Source organism: Schistosoma haematobium, chromosome ZW (genome assembly GCF_000699445.3).
Source record: "Schistosoma haematobium chromosome ZW, whole genome shotgun sequence".
NCBI lineage: Eukaryota > Metazoa > Platyhelminthes > Trematoda > Strigeidida > Schistosomatidae > Schistosoma > Schistosoma haematobium.
Window position 1 is genome coordinate 21,028,157 of NC_067195.1, and position 22,584 is coordinate 21,050,740.

Below are 22,584 nucleotides of genomic sequence, written 5' to 3' on the forward strand. Positions count from 1 at the left end.
TTTGAAATATATTACGCAAATATATCATATAATTCTGACAACCTTTGACCTCTCATCGCGTTATCCAAATTTATCAAAGGGTGTGACTGTTTTAAATATTAGATCTAACTGAAGTGCATCAATTCCATTAATATTAAAAGCAACACTTATGACAAAGTCAAACCAATAGCTGAAATGACGAATGTAAACCATATTTAAGGACATTAATGAATAGACGATGTGTTGAACAAATCAACTAATGTCAGTATTTTTATATACTGTCTAAATCGAATGGAGTGTTCCGAACAATTATAAAACAACAAAATTTACTTTATCTAAATCCTGAATTAGTTGTAAAATACAATTAGAATTTAATAGTAAGCTACTTACCGGACAAGCAAAAACTGATAATAAGTTTACATGTGCGCTAGTTTTATCGAAAGCTGATTTTAAAATTTGGAATCCTTCATCTGAATCAATCCATGCAATACATTTCACTGAATCAATAATTGATGGAAACCAAACAACAGGTGCTCTTGTCATTTGATCTCTGAATATATAAAAAGATCAAGGGTTAGTTGTGTATAAACAAAAAAGTAGTAATTAAATAGAGTATAGAATCATTCTTCAGGAAATACATATTATATATGTGCGAATCATCTGTAGATTTTGAAAAACAAAACAGGAAACTTAATCTACTACGAGTATCAACAATAACAATATCGCAGTACTTAATTACGACGAAATTTTTATGACTTGAGATGCGAATACATATCACATGCTAGACTCACCTATCAGAATTCCATTCATAAATTTTCCATCTCACATCTATTACTCTGCCTATAGAATAGCGTCATAGACTTAATCAATTATACGCTCTGACGTACACAGTTAATCCTGATGCAGTTTAAGCTACACTCCTGTCGGTCCGCTATACGTAAATTTTTCTCAATTTCCTGTCCGAATTCAGCCGTCAGCTACTACTATATGTATACTTTAATCACCTGGCCCAACCAACCAGGATAGCCAAAAAAAGAAATCATAACATAGTCATGCCACAAGTGGAAGAGAATGAATCGAATAGTACATAATTATTTGGCAATAATTAAGGAACAGTAAAACATATAGAGACAGGTCGATTGGAAGTTTTCAATGACGGAAATATTGAAATGCAACGATGCGGTTATTTACTAATCATACAGTTAAAGCATAAATAATAATCTGTAAACTAGTACCAGAAGTTTCAACCTTTTCAGTACTCCTCCCATTATGACACAAGTAAGATGCGCCCGTCAATTTATAAATAATTATTTCAAAAAATGCCCTTGTATCTCATTAGTACTTTGAAAATAGAACAGTTACAAATGATCTGATTAGCACTTGGTTTATCGAGTATTCACTCTAGAATAGCTTGTTAAATGTGTTTAAAATATATTTAGTGAATTCTTTTCAACAATATTCAATCAGAAAAAAGAATCCCGGATATTGGACTGAAATTTTGGCATAGGTTGCTACGCTAATTAAAAGTATTACAACAAGAAACAAAAAGAGGCAGAAAAAGATGAGTATGAAGTAGTAGAGATAACATGTACCAGTTGGTAATATCATGAATATCCATTTACTGGGTGGTTAAAACAGCCAATACGTATATCTAACTGCTACTATAGTGAACAGAGACTCGGGTACGGTAGACCAATTTATTGTCATATGCAAAATTACAAAGTGCCTTCGTAAAATATGAAGATCATCCATTGAATAGATCATTTGCACATATTCCTTCAGTTGTCTTTTACATAATTCATCATTGTTCTAATTGTATTGTTACTACAATTACTGTTAATTTTTCTTTCTGTTCTCTTCATTTCAATCTTTTGCTAGTAAACATTCCACTTTCTATTCCTAGTACACACTACTTATACTGTCCGTGTAAGAAGCGCATACCATACCATCTAACGCGAAGTTTGATGTTGGTTAGACTGGAAATAGTTTGAAAAATAGTTAAGGGCAGGTAGATCATTGTTATTATTATTTATGGCTTTGTTCAATACTATATGCTCAGTACAACAAGCTGTTGATTTGAGACGTAACACAGATTTCACGGTTAGCGTTTGCGAGACAAATGAAAATGATGACTCGATACTATAGTTAGAATCGAGATGTACCAAACTGTTAGCTTTCTATAAACCTTATTAAATCCCTTTTTGCTGGAGTTGACCCAAATCAATGCAATCTTAATCTCTCTTGGAGTTGTTCACAATGTGTAATGTGGTAACGTCACGTGATTCACGCCTATTTCTATTGGTTATTTTGTGTTACGAATTATTGGATACACTATAATGTTTGCTGACTTCACTGTCTTTTCTAGAAGCGTAAAAGCTCTTTTGCAACTTTACCCTTTCCTCTTATTTGAGTGTAGTTATGCTTGCTGATACTTTGTTATATATAGGTCGTCAGTCTATCTATTCAATTTAGAACTAGCATCGTAGTATTAGGAGCATTGTCTATCTATTCTCATTCTAGACCCAACCAAATTGTAAAGACACCTTCAACTAATTTACTTACGTTTGTCAATCACTACTTATGGTACCAATCTTTTCATTTGTGTAGATGAGACTAACTGAGTCACATATGATTAATATGAAGAAACCAGTTTGTCAAATAGAGTAGGAAAGAAAATAAGTACAATTACTTCAAAAGAGTTTACCCCATAGATCACAGAAATTTAGATAATAATTAAGCCGTTCGTACTAATATTCAAAGACTGTAAAAAGTAGGTGTGAGGTGATGGCTTAGTTGTTTGACAACTTCATTATCGACCATTCGATTATATATTCAAAATCACTGCATTTGTTTCTATCAAACGACAGACACTTATCAACCTGTACTATACATGGATAGCCTAAAGCCCCCAAATGCCCTGATACGGCCAAGGTTGGGGAGAGTTAGCTCTCCCTCTCCAAACGCTCTTATATGACTATGCGTATACAGCCACTGATTGGGAAGTCCTACTCACTGCCTTCTCGTGGCAGGGTTGTCGTTTACGAAATTGAGAGGAAGAAAAGCGATTGTCTGGCACTTTAACCGGGTTGATGAGCACGGAGGTTCCACCTAAGGGTGTTGGAAAACCCTGATTCCCAAATAATAGCGCACATGGGCTCCAGGGAACAAATGGCGTATGAACCTATTGTTGGTCACCGGTTACCATGGGACTGCATCTCCTTCCGTTGCTCCACTGCCGTGTGGATTAAGTCGAAGGCTCCGAGCGTGGCCCCGTAAGAAAACTCCCTGGTTCGGTCTGGGCACCCGGGCAGTACCACAGCCTACACACGAATCAAGTGACGTGTGTGGCGCATATGTATCCGGTGCTTCTTTGTATCAATATTTATGTGTTCAAATAATAATAAATGGTAAACAGAGTTGTATAAATCAGTATAGTGTTTAGAACTCAATGGTTATTTGCATTTAGCTTCCCTCTAAGTCAATATAACAAGTAAATGTATAGGATTTCTAAAAAAACACAGCAGGCGTTTATTCGTGTTGTACACACATTTGACGTGCAATTCAGAATCCAAATCGTCTGTTTGCACACTAAAATTCCCTTAGTGATTATCTTATTTGGTAAGCAAATCGATTAAACCCTTCAATTACTTCATATTTGTCGTCATAATACATATAAAAACGGACAATTACTGAAACATCTATTTATATTTGATAGATGTGATACGTGCATAAATATATAACCTCACATGTCTTCATAAAGTACGAAAACCATACATCAATTACTTCATTTGCACATCTTCCATAAATTGTCTCTTACAAACTTCGCCATTCCTCCATTCCGCTTTTTATTACAATTACTCTCTTTTTACATTCCTGTTCTCTTCAATCCTATCTTCTCAACCTTCTGCTGCCAGGCATTTCACTTCTGAATGGTGATGTGTGCTACTTATGTCTGTTGACATAAGTAGCATATGTTATACAATTATCAAGTATCAAAATAGTTTCACTGTAGTATTTCGAAATGATCAAGGTTAAGGTAAGAGTAACTGGTTGTTGATGACTAACAGTAGATGGTAATTAACGAGAATTTGTGACGATCCTGACTAACACTTGCCTTCTTAAACATGAAACGCAAATTAAATTAAATTTTGCTGAATTCATCATTGCTAAAATATAGTATTAAATGGAATCTAAAATAATATGAATATAATATATGAAGTATGTGTTTGATTTATATAAAAGAGATCCAATATGACAGGTCACGCAGAGGTATAACTAAATGGGTTGTTATCGCTATGAATCAGGGTTTAAATTACCCCTTTGTTGGTATTGAGGACATTGTTTTGATTAGTATTTGGTAGAGCGTATGTGTATCTTGTGCGAATTGCTTTAATATAATGATTTTGTTAAAAAATTTTGATAATAATGTAAACATAATACACATGTTGAACAAGCTAGTAATTATTTTGACTCAGTAACGTTGGGGTCCGAGTCCTATTATGAACACCAACACTGGGATGCAGGTTCATCCATCTCATGAGTTCTAAACAGAAAAGAACGTGCATCCTAAATTCTACTGAAGACCGATTCAATAAACTGGTTAGATTTAAGGTTAAATGTACTACCCATTGATACGCTTCGAATAATTCCCTCAATTAAATACGATTCAAACTAATTGGAAATGAGTGGTCGTATACAAGAGTACATATCACTTTAGAGAGTAAACGAGTAGCCGAAGTAAAATCTTTCATTGATAAAAGGCACAGATCCCAGTCTCAGGGATTGGGAGAATTTCTCTTAAGTTGTGAATCAATCCTCCTTCATCACGAGTAATCCCAAGCATAACACTAAGGTGGGAGGGATCCCGATAAAAGTATTCAAATAGCTAACAACAAACAAGGTTTACATATTATGAACTGAATACCCAAACATAGATCAAAAGTGAACAATTTCAAGTTTACCTATAGACAACACTTTTGATACCACCAGCTAAAAAAATTGCACGACATCCCCGATTTGTGCTGGCTACCAAGCATCCTTCAGTTGTAGCCAAAGGAATGTAATGAGAACGACCATCCAGTAGAAGAGGTCCAATTTTTCCAACTGGTATAGGCATGTACCCGATAACCTGGATTTTAACAGACCAAAATATATAAATTTAAGATTTTTGAATTAGGTAGAAAACCACTTATATTGGTGGAGATAAAAATAAGTTGTCCATATCACAATGAACATAGTTGATAGGACTGATAACCCATAGTTTGAAAGGTGAGTATCTATTCTATCATAACATACTTCTAAGTGTAAAAATAAAATAGAAAATGTTAAACCCAATATTAGTGCTTATTCTGGTTTCCAAAAGTACATCGTAATTTATTAAGGCGTTTGCAATTACAAAGAAAAGAGTGTGGATCTCTTACGATGAAAATATGATTTCGAGTATTCCAAAGGGCAAGTTTATGTAAACGTTTTACAATTCATCAACTTTAGTCATACTTTTAAACATGAACGACTAATCAATGTGGAGAATGTGACAACACACTGATTACACTCGAAATCGTTAGTGAGTTTTATACCTCGTGATTTCCTTCATATATACATATGTAGTGTACAATGGTGTTGCATACATCAAAGTTGATACATAATTACGATATTCTTGAGAAAGCTACTTTTTAAAAAAAATAAATGATACTGAGGAATTTTTAGATTTGGGAGTTAGAAAACTGAAACGATAAAAAATCTGCCATATTAAAATGTGAAGCGACATAAATAACTTGAAAAGTATTATTTTAAGGATTAACAGTTGACATGGGATCACACATGATCAAACAAAACCAATGCATTGGTTGTAAAACACACGTATGAGTATGACAAATACTTCCAAATCACTGAACGGTATGTTGTGAGCCTATTGTAGTAGTGAAGATATTTGATAGATTATTTGTTCTATCTTTCCCCCCGTAAACAGCAACCAGTATTTGTTTCTTTTACCGTTATTATACACATGCTGTTGGTTTTCTCAACACGGACTTGATTGATTAAACTTCACAAGCGAATCGCAAGCTAAATACTAAAATCTTGACTGGTTTTTTCTTGCATTCTGTTGTACACTATTTAAATAATGATCTGTTTAAAGTATGTTTCAATTTACTTATTTATTTTAACAATCTGCCTAAAATATTTTGCATGAAATGTATGGAGAATAAATGAACCACCGTATTCCATAAATGCATTCGTGATTGAACAGTTCATCCCTTTGGATAACTTTAGAAGACAAAATTTACCAGAATTTTGTGAAATCAATTTGTGCAACAATATATTTGAAAAATTTTGGAAACTCACCAACTTGTTAACAGATTACTATGAATAGTGTATAGAAGTAACCAAAAGTGAGTAATAGCATTTGTTGAGACCTCAATCGCATGAAAAGACCAAAACTTTGTTGTGTATTGGAAACTAACTAATTTCACATTAAATGTAACCTAGTAATATTAACTGTGAAGCAAATCCACACCTTTCCTGTTTATCCCCGTTCTTTATAGATGATTCAAAAGTATTCATGTATTTTGTTAAATTTTAGAACAATACTAACAAGAATTTTGGAAATAGCCACTGTTTTACATCAAAGTTTATAAATGATATTTGAATGCGATAGGTCCCATTCCTTGAATTTTTAATTAAAAAGATCAGTTTATTAAAAGTAGATAATACAACAACATTATTATTTATTCCACACATTGAATATAAGTCAAATATATACATTATGCAGCCAATTTCAGAATTATTAAACAATTCTTCATCTGAAAGATACTCAGATGAAATATGAATAATTTTTCCAGGATGCTAAATGTTAACAAATTTTCAAAATAAAATTAAAACGAAAATCAATCAATTATCACCTATCAACGAATTAGGAACCTTCCTACAAGTTATTCTACATTCTTTATCTAATTCTTTTGTTCATTGGGTCAATTACTACTGATCACAAAAACTTACAAGATCATCCCAAAAACTTGAGGTCATACATGATCATAAGACTGAACATTGATTTGTGGACACAGTTATAGTTTTAAGTGAAACTTGAGTTTGGATTTGTCTTCTTCATTATACATGATTCGGGTGTTCCTGAGTAAAAGAAATCAAGGGGTTACATAAACTACCGACGTTATTCAGAGTTTTATTTGAGCGGATACATAAGCTGAAAAACTTTTACAAGAACTGACTTTATGGTTAACTTATTGTTCAATTGTACGTACATGATTAAAATATCAGGTGTACTTATTTTAAAATATGAAGTTTAGATAAGTAATCAAGTACAGGTTCGTGCACTAAATCTTCGAACCATACTTTTCATACATCAGAATACTCAATTGCCTAGACGTAAGTAGGTCAAAAGGAGACTGAATCTGAAACTCAGTGATTAAAATTTAAGCGATTATAACCACTAAGCCACCGTATTAAGGAATCTTTTAACTCACAGAAGTATACTAATAAAAATGATTTTCCTTACCTCTTCACAACATTGACCATATACAAGACGATAATCATAGTCTTTGTATGGAATGCGTTCAATAATATGTGGGTTATTAAGAAATGTTGACAAATCTAAACGACGGAGTTCAACAGCCCGAAATGGATTGCGAACGACTGATTCTAATTCACGAGTTTTAAGCCTTCCATGTGATATCAGTTGTAAAATCTCTGTATCTGATAGTTCATGTCCCAAGCCCTAAATACAGTAATATATAATAAAGAATTTATTGACGACAGAACAATAAAACTACGGGAAGTAGAAGTGGAAAAATCGAAGATATCGAAAAATGAAACTTATCACTACAATTTTATCCCCATAACTGATGGATCAAGATTATTCAGTTCCGAGGTCATAGAAGTGATTACCAAGTCCTTTGGGTTACCAGCAACTCCATATACGACCAGACTAGTATATAAGCACAAGGTATTTGTGAAGGTTGTAGTATTTTCACAAGTGAGATCATGAAATGGTCTAAGATAGACCTGGAAGATATGGACGGCAGTTTCACCGTTGTATGGGACTCTTCAACAGTGCATATCCGCGACCTCGCACGTAGGAAGCGTAATTAATGACTCCAAGTAAACAGTAAGATGGCCAATTAGGTTATCATTATGTCAATTAGAAATGTGCTCACCATATATTAAAGAACTTTCTGAGATATTTTTATGAGCAGTAAAAACGAAAGAATGGTGAGAGACAAAAAAATTACCGAAATAAGTATGATGCAAATGATTGATCAAACAATATTAACAAGAATTAAGAAGAAAAGTGATATGACGGAATGAAAAGTCAAAATTAGATTGATTTACTCATCATGATTTTTGTTCAACATTACTTCCATTTTAATTCAATCTGTAGTATTTGTTTCTGTTTTCCTGTGTGATATTTTATTCTGTATAACATACGATATTCTTGTATTAAATTAACATGAACTATGGTAAGCATGTCATGTAGAATACGATTTTTTAAACCTAAGTATTTTTCATATATGTGATTTTATCAAAATGAGTGTATTTTCGACTAGGGTCGTCGTCGTGTTTTGGGGTTAATAAATATTTACTTGTATCGATCTGGGTGTTCTTACTTTCGCGTCGTGGCAATCGCAGTGGTTTCTTGTTTTATAAGTATAAGTGATAATCGATTACATAACAAACTGGCGGCGGGAATTTTGGGAGAAAACCATAATAATCAGTGAAGACCAGGCGTAACAAATTAACGACGAGATACGATAAAAACGTGAAAACTTGTCAGACAGGACAAGTTTGTTTAGCTAGGACTCTAGAATCTCGCAGCATCGATGTATACGGCGTCTCTGAAACCCGCATCCAGAATTACAAGTTAGGGTTTGCTTCGTGATGCATTTCGATGATCTCTACAATGTGTCCCACTTACCTCCATCGTCTTTTCCTAATTTCTTCTTCAGTTGGAAGCTGGTTTTTTCTCTTCCACAGTAGGTTATTGTCGATAGTGTCTGACCAATGGATCTGGGTTATCTTGTGTAGACAATTGTTTATAAATACCTGTACCTTTTTGATAATAGTTTTAGCATCTCTACAAGTTTCTGCTCCATAAAATTGTACTGTATTAACGTATATTAAGATTTCTGACTCCGGTATTCGCTGACAGTTGTTTTGAGTTACATATATTCTTTGATCGCATCAATGTTCCACTTACTTTTCCAATCCTTCCCTTCATATCTGTACCAGATCCTCCTAACTCATCGGCAATCCTGACCATGAAATTAAAAACTATCACTAGTTACAGAGTTTATTCATCAAATTCGATTTATTTGGTCCTCACTGTGCTGTATTTTAGAATCTTGCTTTCTGAGGGATAGTGCTTTAAAAGTTGGTGACATACTGGCTGTTTTCGTCTGCACTTGTTTCTGTGTAAAGGATAGAAGGGCAAGGTCATCTATGACATCCAAGTCATCCAGCTGGGTCCAAGGTAACAACTGTATTCTTTATCACCACGCGCCACCAATGCTAATGACTTCAGTCCATTAAATGTTATTGCTGGTCTCTTAAAACCACGCTTTAAACTACATGTCGGAGTCTTAACATTCAGAAAAAAGGTTTACTTAGCTAGGACTCCAGAATCACGAGCCATCGATGTACGCTGTGTCTCAGAAACGCTCATACAAGGTACAGGTACGGCTATTCATTTGACATCACCTTAACAATATAAAGAACCGGCACGGTTTACTCCTCGAGTATCTGGAGACCCCACTGGTATTTCCAGTGAGCTCGCTGTTGTAGGTATAGAATTAAGTTCTAAAGAACAAGTTCTCCTAGACCGGATTCTAATAGACAATCGCCTGAGTGCCGTTCAACTAAATGGGACAGTAAAAATTCGAAGAGATAGAGACACATTCTGTTGCCTCTTCGGTATCCACGTTCCCACTGAATGCAGCTGGGATGAAATTAAAAATGAATTTTATGGGAAGCCATCCAACATTCAAACAGCTAAACACTCTGATGTCGTATAATTGTGAGTGATTTGAACGCTCAAGTAGATAGGATAAACCAATCAATAAAGCACTTGGGTGAGTTTAACGGTGTTGCGGCTCAGTAAACAGAAAATGGAGACCATCTGACGTAATATGCCCGGATAACCGTCTAGTTTTAGCAAGCGGAACTGATGTACATACGTACGAAGTTCTACGTTGTTACTGACTGACTGACTGAAGCGCCAACTTTAAGCATAAGGAAAAACAACGTTTGACGTGGCAACCCAAACAATCCATTCAACGATGGTCTCAAATGGACAACATTGCCATCAAACATCGTTGGGGAGGTTCGATAGTAGACTGTCGATCATTTTGGAACACATGTTTAGACTCAGATTATGCTCTAGTTCAAGCACGTATTTATCTGCATCTTATTGGGCCCAGAAAAGCCATGACAACAAAATCTAATGGGGTTGATTGAAAAGTTAATAAGATATTTCTGGAACAACTAGAGGAGTCGATCAACCATCAAAGTGACATTCATACCAAGATACCTTAGTATGATATCCAAAAACCTTCGGAAACAGCAGTGATATCTACCAGTAACTTAGACGAAAAAGTCAAGAAAAAAAGTGGAATTCAGCGGTGGCTACCGAACTGACAGACGCTCGGAAACTCATTCCGTCTGGCTTCAAACATGATGAGGTGCGGCAACAGCTTAAATGCGAGCTCATAAAAAGCCTACGCAATGATCGTGAGCAGTAATGAATAGAGAAAGCGGAAGAGATGGATAGAGCAGAAACCATAATAAGCAGTAAACAATTGTTGAAACTTATCAAGGAGGCGGATGTTAAAAATCCTGCTTCTAGTGGAACTGTCTCGGTAAAAGACGTGACTATTATTCACTCTCAATCCAGGAGATAGGCGAAATACATAGTGTCAGGATTATTAACTTCAATAACATCGACGTCTAACTAGAGCTCTAGAAATTCAAACCTGAGAAAACCAGACTGATTTCAGACCTTGGTGTGGATGTTACTTTTTACCTTTGATGAGTGTTGATAGTCAAAAGTTCTCTACAATCATTATCTACTTCCACTCGCAGATAGGCATCGGAGAAGTCTATTTTCGCGAAACATGTTCCACCATTAAGCTTAGCAAACAAGTCTTCAGGAACTGGTAATGTTTGGATCTTGATCTAGTCGAGTTAAAAGTCGAGTCCTAATCTCAGCACCTTGTGGGGACTGGGGAGCTTTGATGAATACTAGGCATTTAAATTGATCTTCCATCAATGAGCGTGGCTTGAATGTTGACGACATCTGCTAGAGCACCATATTCATCGCCTTCGCGTTTCACCAAATTTAAACACTGATATCGAATACTAAACAATGAAGATGATTCGCCGAATATCTTACAATTTAGTTACTGTCTCCTCGAAATTGAGCTCTAGAGGTAACTTTGGCAATATATGGTCTGCGTAGCGTACATATTAATTACTTCCCGAATTACTAATCAACAATCGAGTCGTATTGCTTACAAAACTCTATTCTAAATGTATCTTCCCAACGCTTGAACCACGTGAGGAAGGTATTTTCTCTTTCGTGGTCACAGATGAATTCTGGGATGCTGCTGGCAACTGCATCACAATAAGTACTTGAAACAGAGTGTGAACTCGAGCGGTGGATGCTAAGCTATTGCGTCATAGTTTCCAACATCCGCATTCGTGCACCATGTTGCGCATCTTAAGTGTGCTTTCTTTTTTCCTCGTCTCCACTGTTATAATTACTCTCATTTCGACCCAGCTATTCTTATTGCTTAGTATTCTTGAACAATACTTCACTCGACAAGTCCCCAAATCAGAACACGGTTGAAGAGGGACGTAATTATATTCCTAATAAAAACGTTGAATGGAAGGAGGAATCACAATAAGAAGAACGTTAGTGTATTTACAATTTTCATCTAAGAATATTCTAGTCTTCTCCAAGTCTCCACTAACGCTGATTGGTTGAGAAATAGCCAATCAGCGTGCCCCAACACAATCCCGCACGAAAGTGCTTTAATCTAATCTATATCCCGCCAACATGGACTGTTAGATATATTATTATTGTATGACTATTAAATGCTTGGAGTGGTGCCTCGTTTTATATTCCTTTAATTGTATGCTTTCGTTTGACACATAAACTGTTAATAGATATGTTTTACCTTATTTGTGTTGGTGTATAGTCAGGTATTGTATATTGTCGTATGAATCGACTCATAATAAACAGTAGATAATAGAGAATCATAGAAACTTGGTGTTTTTGATCTGTAATTAAACATCGAGGTTGGAAAGAGCTCATAGACCAATAATCAAGATATTTCGGTCGTTACTCACTGTCGTTGAGCAAAGACCACTGGTTTGAACTGAACAAAGTTACACAATTCCGGATCTGACAAGCATCTGCTTCTATTGCTAAACAACCAGGTCACACGGGACCCAATAATATAAGAGGAAAATTAGTTTTTGGATTCACAACAAAATCTGAGAGGATCTTTCGTTGGTTTTGTAGTGGGAAATAACGAAGATGAAGAATATGGACAAAACTTCAAGACATATAGTGGAATTCGGAAGTTATTACCACAACTATAATTTAATGGAAGTTAATAGTCTGAATTTAAAGGACAAATAAGAAAGCAAATCCGATATATATATATATATATATATATATATATATATATATATATATATATGTTAAAATACGTGAGTAGACGTGTTTACCTGCTTAATCTTTTCAGTCAACATATCCAAGTCCAATACATTGGATGGGCGTTCATTGACATTCTTATACGTATTAGAAAATGTAGAAACAGACGAGGAATCGTTTTTATCGATATAGTCGTCGTCCTGAAATGTAATTAAGAAGTTTTACCATGATGTACTACTTCGTTCTCATTTGTTATTTACGACTGAAGCTTATATAAACGAACTCGGAGATCTATAATCAATGGGTTACCTGACCAGTCTCATGTCGTTTAAAGACAACAATAACATATAATGATGTCATATGGCCGAGTGTCTAGATAAGTTTATGATTTACAAACTTCAGTGAGTATGGTATTGTTCACAAAGTAGCCAGTAGTTGATGAAAGATTTATTATTGGCGAAACCACTTTTTACTATTTAATTAATAGACGCCATCATTGCGAATTTCGAGTATCCTGAATAAAATGAAGGAACCTGTGTAATTATTGCTTACCGACTACTTCCCCAAGTAGCCAGAGATTAGTTAATATTTTAAAACTATACTATATATGCAGCTTCGATTCACTAAACTGAATCTCAATAAGATTAAAGCCTACTGTACACATTGTTATGATAGGCAGATTGCTATAAATTGGTTCTGGAAAGCTGAGTTCGGTTGATAGAATAAAGCGTGAACTGGGAAGCAGAGTTAATAAGTGAATGTTACTTCCTTAATATGTCGAATAATCAGTTTTCCAACTATAACCAATGTATTATTGATATAACCCTGTAAAATATACTATGAATTATGGTAATGGCTTTCATTCACTTGTTCACGACTTAAAATGAGCATAGAGTGATTTATACGACTACAATTCATAAAATAGTGAAAATTAGATGAGAATGAATAGGATTATGAGTGATACCACTGACTACTTCTTACTAATAGTTTCTGCTCTTTCGATCATTTTTTCAATACGTTTAAACCACTTTACAAATTCCAAACAAAATCCTAATTTTACTATTCCCTCTTTTATCGAGTATGAGAAATCCCACACTCTGCTTAATACAAAAAGCGGGATCATCCAAATTTACCAAGGAAAAATAGAATACTGTTTTAGCGAAAACTCTGACAAAAACATTGTTTCAGTTTCGTAAAGTGCATATCTGGTATGTAATATGTGCTAATTTTCGCGGATAAACATAAACTTTTCACATAAAAGTCTATTAAGTTATTAGACTTTTTTCTTTTTACATCACTGCAAAGTAACTTAGTGAATAAGGTGCTCAACCTCCATTCACCCAGTCCCAGGTTCGAACTCCACCCCACAACCTGAAAGAATCATTAGCTTGTACCCAAGTACCTGGTGAAGAAGTTTATAATAATAATGATAATACCAATAGTAATTCAAATGGTCAATATGTGGTGTATGCTACATATGTCTGTCGATAGAAGTAGTACGTAACACCAATAGGAAGTGGAAAACCTGGCATCAGAATGCTAAGAAGATTGAGTTGAGAATAGAAGAGGAAATGAAAAGGAATTGTAAACTTGAAGAATCGTACAGAATGTGAAGGACAAATGATGGAAACTTACAAATGAAGTATTCATTATATGGCTCTTATATTTTACCCAGATACTCTGTAACTTCGTATTAAAACAAATCGGTTGTCCCCACCTATGTTTTCGTGCATTACAAATACACTATTTCACTTATGTCGTATGATGTAAATCATTTTATCCTTTCTCAGTAATAAGATCATAAAATATGTGGATCGATTATTGCAAATAAAACTATCAGAATGAGTGAAATAGCTAAAGCGATATATCAGTAGAATCCGATGAATAAAAAACTCGAAACTGAGTATTGATCGTCTTTTGTCAAATTTTGAAGCAATTAATATCTGATTCTTATATATCTAGAATATCACAAGTCATATTATTATGGTAGTATATCATAATGGATCTGTTATATGGTCGATTATGAAACAGGAGCTTAGAAAGTAGTAACCCGGTACTATCGGCATAGCAGACTATAGAAAATCTCGATAGTGTAATAAGAAGACAATGGTTATCAGAAAATCTGTAGACCCTACTTGATAAAATAAACCGAAAATTATTTGTAAAAAGATAAGTTCAACATTAAATGGTGAAAAGTACTTACTATAGTTAATGAGAACACAAGTGGGAACAATCGAATGTATTTGAACACAAAATTACATAATCTCTTAGTTAAATCCGAGAACCATACAGTAAATACTTCATTTTCAAAATATCAGTCAAATCTCTCAGATTTCATTGTTCCTTTGTTCCCACACCAATCATTATGTTCTCGTTCTCTTTTCTTAGATCTTCTTAACCTTCTGCCGCCAGGTATCTCACTTTCGACTGATGGTACATACTACTTATATCTGTCGACATCAGTGGCACACACCACACCTACAATTACTACGGTATTACCTAACAATAAGTCGTTTGTTGTAAAAGCTTTCATAATAAGGAACTCATAAGAGTGAAGAGGAGTTAAATTTCAACTGATGGATCTGATAATAAATAATCATAGAACCAACCAACAGTTCAGTTAATTAAATGGGAAACTGACGGTATAAACTGAATAGGATAATTACTACCTATATGTAATGTCAGATATCCACGTTAAAGATCTAACATGAGTGGTAGTGACAATGTTAGTCATAATACTGAGAATCAAACTATCAAATTTCAATCATGTCTTCACAAACCCCATACCAAAAGACCCCGGTAAACAGACAGTTAGGAGTTTCGAATTCGAGAACTAAACAAACTGTAAAGGACAAAGATGAATGGGTTATCTATTTGATATCCTTTAATAACCTATTTTGAATTAAAGATTTCGCTATCAAAAGTTTATTATCAAGAATATCCTATGAAGTCACTGTAAATCCGAAACATACCGGAAAACCAATGCAGGTAATTTGAAATTGTTACAAAATGAAAATTAGTGGCATTATCAAGCTCATCCAGTGTTTAATTAATTTTAGTTGACATATTTTCGCAAATCACTGAAACCTATTAAATGCTGTAATAAGCATTAGTTCTATGTAAATAAATTACAAAAAAATCATTTGTTTTTCAAGTACATTAAACGTGAAAACTATAACACTTACTTTACGTAAACAGTATATCCGTCTTCTTGACTGAAGAGGAACATCATTTAATTTCTTCAAAAATTCTGGAGACTGCTTTACTTGGTCACTAAGCAAGGTCTCTTTTATTTTAGGGATATTCAAGTTACGTAATTGTGAGTTAGTAGGTTTATTCAATCTGATACGCTTAAATAATAGCAATCCGAGAAACAAGTAGACCACCATATTGACATTGATAACGTGCAATATATTGTAAATGAAACGGAAGATACTAGTTACTTCATAAGCAGTAACATTATATAAGATAGGAAAAACTTCATTCTCACTTGAATTGTGCTTGAAAGAACTAATTCGCTCAGAATACTGATTATTTAAATGAAGTATTATCAAGCTGACAAATACCATAAAAGTGGTAGACCAACACTTAACAGAACGATTCGGGTTGACATCATAACCAGAAAGGTTGTGGGTACTCATACGTCGATACTCCACATAAGAATGGTCAGATGAGTATGAATGTCTACGCTTTCGTGTTGAGCTGGATACCCACTTACTAAAATGAAGATAAAAAGAATATTGAGCACATTATGTGAGAAATAAAAAAACGTGTGAGAGCACCTTTTGGTAGCACTAAGCAACAATGTCAGGATGTTTGGTATGCCTTTCTCCCCCTCTAAATGCAAACTGTTGCTCCAGGGTTGGCCTGCGTCAACACCTGAACTGAGGATAGGGAGTACAGTGGACTACGAGCCGACAACTTTAGTTATCTTGGAAGTTTGATCAGCCCTAATGGGTTGGTGTCTGACGAAATCTCAGCACGGATTCAGTAGGCTCGTTTGGCTTTTGCCAACTTACGTCACCTATAGAGAAGGCGAGATATCCGTCTATCAACTAAGGGACGAGTATACTGCACGGTAGTCCGTTCTGTTCTACTTTACGGCAGCGAAGCATGGCCACTGAGGATAGAAGACACTCATAAGTTACTAGTATTTGACCACAGATGTCCTAGAAATATTGCTCGTATCTGCTGGGATCACCGGGTAAGTGATAGTGAGGTTAGACGCAGGGTATTAGGGAATGATGGTAAATCAGTTGATGAGGTGAATCTTCATCGAATGTGATGGTTGGGCCACGTGTTACGCATGCCTGAACACCGATTACCACGGAACGCAATGCTGACTGATGTTGGAGATAGATAGAAGGTTAGGGGAGGCCAAACCAAAACGTGGCGTCAGTGCTTGAAGTCAATAACCTTTAGTCTCAGCCATGTTGGTAGATACAGACTACTTGGTTGGGGTCTACATAGCTATCGTAACCAATGGTTGGAGACTCTGGGTGACATGACCCAGAATCGACCACAATGGCGTAGGTGTATACACTCTCTGCCTTCCCTTAAACTAAGAGATTAAAATCGCTTCATATCTTTCTTTCTACCAACTAATTCTTTCTTCCTGTATTATATCCTTATATGCAATTTGACTGATTGAATGACCTTAAGACGAACAAAACACAGAATATTGTGCAAAGATGTATCGGTTACTGTGAATTAAGCTCGATTCGCAGAGAATTAAAAGCAAGTTTCCAACAAATTTCCAATTTATTTAAAAAAAATAGTGAATAATTTTCTCGAAGCAATGGACGTTGGTTCGCTATTATCAAGTTGATAATAAGGTGCATCAATGCATTATATATGATGAAACAAGGATTTTTAGGTAGTTATAGTAGATAACACTGAATGAAGTCAACACAAGAGTTCGATTGTCGATACTCCTGAATGCTCGGATTCTGAAACGTCATGTATACAGTATATCTACGGATAGATACACAATAAATTGGAAACGTAAATGTATACATATCCATATGGTTGGTGTTTTCGTAAGGAAAATGAAGCTTTAGAGAAATAAAAACTTGATATTCCCGAAAATTAAATAAAACTTGTGGTAAATGAAATTTAATGAACAACAATAAAATAACAAGCTAATCAATAAAATTGAGACAGTAACGACTAGCATAACTTCCACCTGCCAATTGTATAATCTTTGGACAATACGAACAATCTTTGAAAAATGTGATAATTATTGCATGGGCATTTACTTATTGACCTAAACTTTGGTCTCAATATTTCTATGTACGTCAAAAATTAGGTTATCGAAAGAATCCACTAAAATACTTCACGGTAAACAAATAAAAACAAATCCATTTTACTGTCGTGAGAGCAACATAAAATCGAATTTGACTAAGATGGTTGAATACAAACTATAACGACCAACTATTAAAAACGAGTCAGACAACTGGACCGTATATTACATCAGTAACAACCATATTTTAAGCTTCTCAAACAGAGGCGAAACAATAACAAAAACGTTTCTTATTCTTATTTAACTTCATTTAATGCATGCTGTAACGTGTTTGACTCGTATCAGCGACAGAAATTTCCTGTTTTCATCAGAAAATTCATCGATAAGAAGTGATATGTAATCAGCGAAATTTCTTCTCTTACCTCAGATCCACTTACAAATACAACTGTTATCTTAACACACCTTTCTCTACGCATTACAGCAAATTCTTACTTTCAACGGTGTTAACATGATTAGATGACCTGTTTATGGTACAGTTAACCGGAGAACCATGTACTTATTCGTCTTCGACAATTTTGATGTTTGATTATATTTCCTTGTAAAGGCTTGGACCAGATTACCGAGCGAAACACTGGATTGACTTAAAACTCAGTTGCTGAGATTTTACAAATACAATCCTACTCCCTAATGTAGACGCCCAACTATTGTGAAACTATTGGTTCAAATTTAGACAAACGTTATTTTAAATATTCCATTCTATTTTACTGAAAGCCGTAGAAACGTCAGACCCTGAATTTATTCTTTGATGTTAATCAGTAAGTGAACTAAAGAGGTCCTGAAAACTTCTGATAATTAACTACTTTTCAATGATAGTAACATAAGTCACAGAAGCGGGTAACTTTGTACGATATCGCAATTTAATTAGCGTTGTAAATACTAGATACGTCATTTGAGCCAACTGCTTTAGTTCACTGAGTAACTATTATGGATCATTACAGTGGTTAGATACTAATACAGGTTGAAACAATTGTTTAGCATCCTTTGATCACCAACTTTTGGACATATCAAAGCAAAATAAAGCCAAAAAAATACACGGAAAGTTAAAAGAAAAAGTCCAAAATCACTGACTTCGATACTAAGCACTTTTGCTGTTTACCGCGCACTCTTTTCGCATATGACGCAAATATCCTCATAAATGATGGTAGGAAAACAAATATGATCACAATGTATATAATTTGCTCCATCAAAGTAGATTTAAAGATACTTTCCAAGTATGCGTATTTCGATGTGATACTGATGCTGAACAAAGAAGTTTTTAGAAACATACCAAGTATATGATCCACAAATAATTGGTTTGAAAATAAATGACTGAGTAAACAATGGCGTTTAGCATGTTGATAATTCAACAATTCAGTTTCCAATAAATAGTACTACAAATAAAGTGATTGAAGTCGAAAATGAACAGCTTACCTCCAGTACAATCAAAAATATAGACAAGTCTGAAAATAACAAGAAGACCGAGGTGGAGAGTAGAAATATAGCAAAGCTGGTATACGGTACAAATATAACTGAACACAATGAGCATAGGGCGAAAGTGAAAAGGACAAGTGTATATAACAGAGTATTTAACCGTCTTCTATTCCTCAGCATTGTATAGACCAAAAATTTATCGTTTATTTTGCATGTCAAAACACCAACGAAGTATATAAATACTACAAGAAAAATGATAACGGCACGGCTTTGATAAATTATCACATCTAAATGACAATTTAGTGACGGAAAATAAAGCAAGTGTGTACAAAGTCTGGTAAAGAGGTAAATCAAGAGTATGAAGAAGGTTCCGGTTGAAAAATAGTCGAAAAATAACAGTGCAGTATTTGGTATTTTGAGCATATTCATAGTTTAGAATATAAAAGCCTACAGGTGAATAGTCAAGCAGTAAAACGTTCCGTATTCTACGAATGTTCAGATTCCCTGTAAGCAAATGAGTATAATTGTGGACAGTTCAAATCCAGTTAATATTAAAATCTAAAACAAAAGAAAATAAAAGAATGAACATGAAATAAAAGTGAACGGACTAATGTACGAGAATCAAAATGAGTAAATAGGAGTGGGAAGTCTACTGACATGCTGAAAAAAAGAAGTTAGAAGTAAAATTAGTCACAGAAGCCTCTTCCAAATACTTATTTTACTATTATGTTTCAGAGTTAAGTATCCCTATATGCATTTGTCTGAGGTTTTATCACTCAAATATATTAAGCACTTGGTAAAAATATCGTACGCAATCTCAAGGTTCGACTGTGTATAGTCACAGATAATAGCGACTCACAAGCAACTTTACTTCTCAAAACCAGATTTGGTTACTTGAACACATTTAGAAAAAGCTAACAATGTTTGGTTTATTTATTGTTGCTAATATCACCTGAAGTTAACTAAAGAACGCCACTAAGCAATCAATTACTTGTTCTAAAACTAGTATTCAAGAGTAAATGTAACAAGTTATAGGTCTTTGCTGCTAGGTGAAAAACCAAGTTTCAAATATTCAACTATAACGACATGGAATTAGTTAAAAATGAGAAGGGCTGGAAATATATTTGGCGTCTCTATTTCCTAAGATATACATCACAATCCAGTGACCAAAGATAATATAAATATCACGAAAGCTTAGTCCGTAAGAACCACCAGTCCTTACAAGTATGAAGTGCAGCTTATTACATGAGCCTATACGTGGTTTGTGTCACATCTTTCTCTTTAGGAATGGATTCCTTTCGCTTCCCACGTAAGGTTTTAAAAAGCATAAAAGCACAAACGAAAAGCTCTTTGAATGAGTTTCCCTTTCTACACTGTCTTAGTGTTTTTAATCCTTCATATGTTGGTTTTCATACTACAAGGATTTCGCTCTTAGCTTTCTACTCAAGGAATCATAAGTCGACCACAAACCAAGCACGTACTAGTTTACATCATACTCTCACTTGAGTCCGATACGATATGACTAAAGTGTATCGTTCTTAGATATATTAAATATTACAGGACTTTTTACTTGGTCGGACAACAGAAAACTTATTTTGCAACCTGAATTAGTAAGGGTACAGAAACTCAATATATTTGTGAATTTATCTGGACTTGCGTCTTGATTCAAGGAAAGGCTGCATGATGTAGAAATATATTTTAGGAAGTAACAGTGGATAAGTGGTTCAAACACCTGACCTTCAGTTAAGAAAAACGAAAGTGGAATTTTACATAAGTTGATAATTCTGGCAGATAAGTTGATTAATGGGCTTATTTCGTACCTGAATGAGTGAATGCAGGTGACGTTATTAAATTGCACTTAAACATTGAATAACAGCAAATGGTGGTAAAACCAATATAAAAGCCGGAACTCCTATCACAAAACAAATCAATCGATTCAGTGAACAGTGACGAACTTCCTGACCATTATAGAAACGGTACTCAAAAAGAACCCTAATAAAAATACGTCGTTGCGCTTACAGAAATCTGACTCCACACCTAAACGTTAACGAGACGAACAAAGCCTTCTCGGTATTCTCACATAATAGTTGTGCTACATCATGTTAATTAACAGTACTTCAATTAGATAACCCAAGATACACATGTCTTAGGAAAGCACGAATATCGTTGTCGAAAGCATTAGCAAGACTTATGAGGATGTGATACAGGCTGTTTATGACCAGTGCATTCGAGTAAATGGGTACTTTGAGTAACCAATTACGTTTATGTGAGATAACACGTACGAATCCATTGAAGCGAACCTTGTGAAATAAATGAATACCAGACTACACTAATGCACACTTGCTTTTCGTGAAATCCATCCTAAACTAGCTTAAATAATCAGCTGTAACCGAAGTATTCAGTTAACAACCGGTGTCTTTACCTATGGAATTTCAATGAATTGTGTCGACTCTCCGAGTGTTTACGACTACATTTACCACTGGACTCGATCAGTCTCAACTGAAATAGGTCACACTAGTGAATTATACTTCTAGAAATAAAGGCACCAAACCATGTCGCGAATCTTCGTTCTAAACTTACTGACAAATGTCTCTCGTAATACTAGCATTCAGTGTCATTATCAACGGGTAACCTGTCGAACATGAGTCAGCACAAGTCGCAATGCCACATTAGCATGATGTAGAAAATACCGACAGAACGTGAAATACTGCGGTAAAATGATAATACGTAAGAATGAACATTGAGAATATGGTACGAAAGGACAGAGTGGGAGACATCTGTCTAGAAATACTGAAATGGTAGTATTTTCCTTGGCTAGCAGTGATATCAGTGTGATGTGGTTCCTTCGGATACTTTACTTCTTAGCTTCATCGTAAAGATTGTCTGGAGAAGTACTTCACGTTACTATACCGCCTGGTGCGTAATTTCTTGTTTTTGCCGCCTTTAGTGACAAACCCTTCAAATGGTTCAAATGGTTCAAATGGTTGTGGACGGAATAAAAGAAGCTTCCACTTAACAGGCTTCCGTGTCTAGTAGCAGGGGATCACCAAATCCTCCAGGCAGGAACCTAGGTATGTCAACAGTAAAACAGGAAAAAAAATTAATAAATCATAGTGCGATACTATCCTTAGTCCTTAAAAAAAGATCAAGTTGCCTCTTAAAGGACTCCTGGGAAGTCGCTTGGACTAGCCTGGCCAGCAGAAAATTCCGGCATTTGACAACTCTC

At 34.9% G+C, this 22,584-nt stretch overlaps 1 protein-coding gene across 3 annotated transcripts in view; it reads right to left on the reverse strand.

Moving 5' to 3' along the window:
- Positions 1-22,302, reverse strand: part of MS3_00003002 (3-hydroxy-3-methylglutaryl-coenzyme A reductase) — a 38,025-nt gene extending 15,723 nt beyond the window's left edge. The window contains exons 1-9 of one of the 3 annotated variants that reach the window (XM_051210680.1): positions 21,939-22,302; positions 19,359-19,916; positions 19,017-19,318; positions 15,832-16,363; positions 12,721-12,846; positions 7,490-7,708; positions 6,976-7,104; positions 4,941-5,107; positions 370-529 (exon numbers count right to left, since the gene is read on the reverse strand). In XM_051210680.1, coding sequence (XP_051070697.1) covers positions 7,084-7,104; positions 7,490-7,708; positions 12,721-12,846; positions 15,832-16,363; positions 19,017-19,318; positions 19,359-19,787 — 1,629 coding nt within the window. In that variant the 5' untranslated portion in view covers positions 19,788-19,916; positions 21,939-22,302 and the 3' untranslated portion in view covers positions 370-529; positions 4,941-5,107; positions 6,976-7,083. Of the gene's footprint in view, positions 1-369; positions 530-4,940; positions 12,645-12,720; positions 12,847-15,831; positions 16,364-19,016; positions 19,319-19,358; positions 19,917-21,938 lie in introns of those variants that run through there. The other 2 variants (XM_051210681.1, XM_051210679.1) reach the window with 2 other exon arrangements.
- Positions 22,303-22,584: the final 282 nt, after the last annotated feature.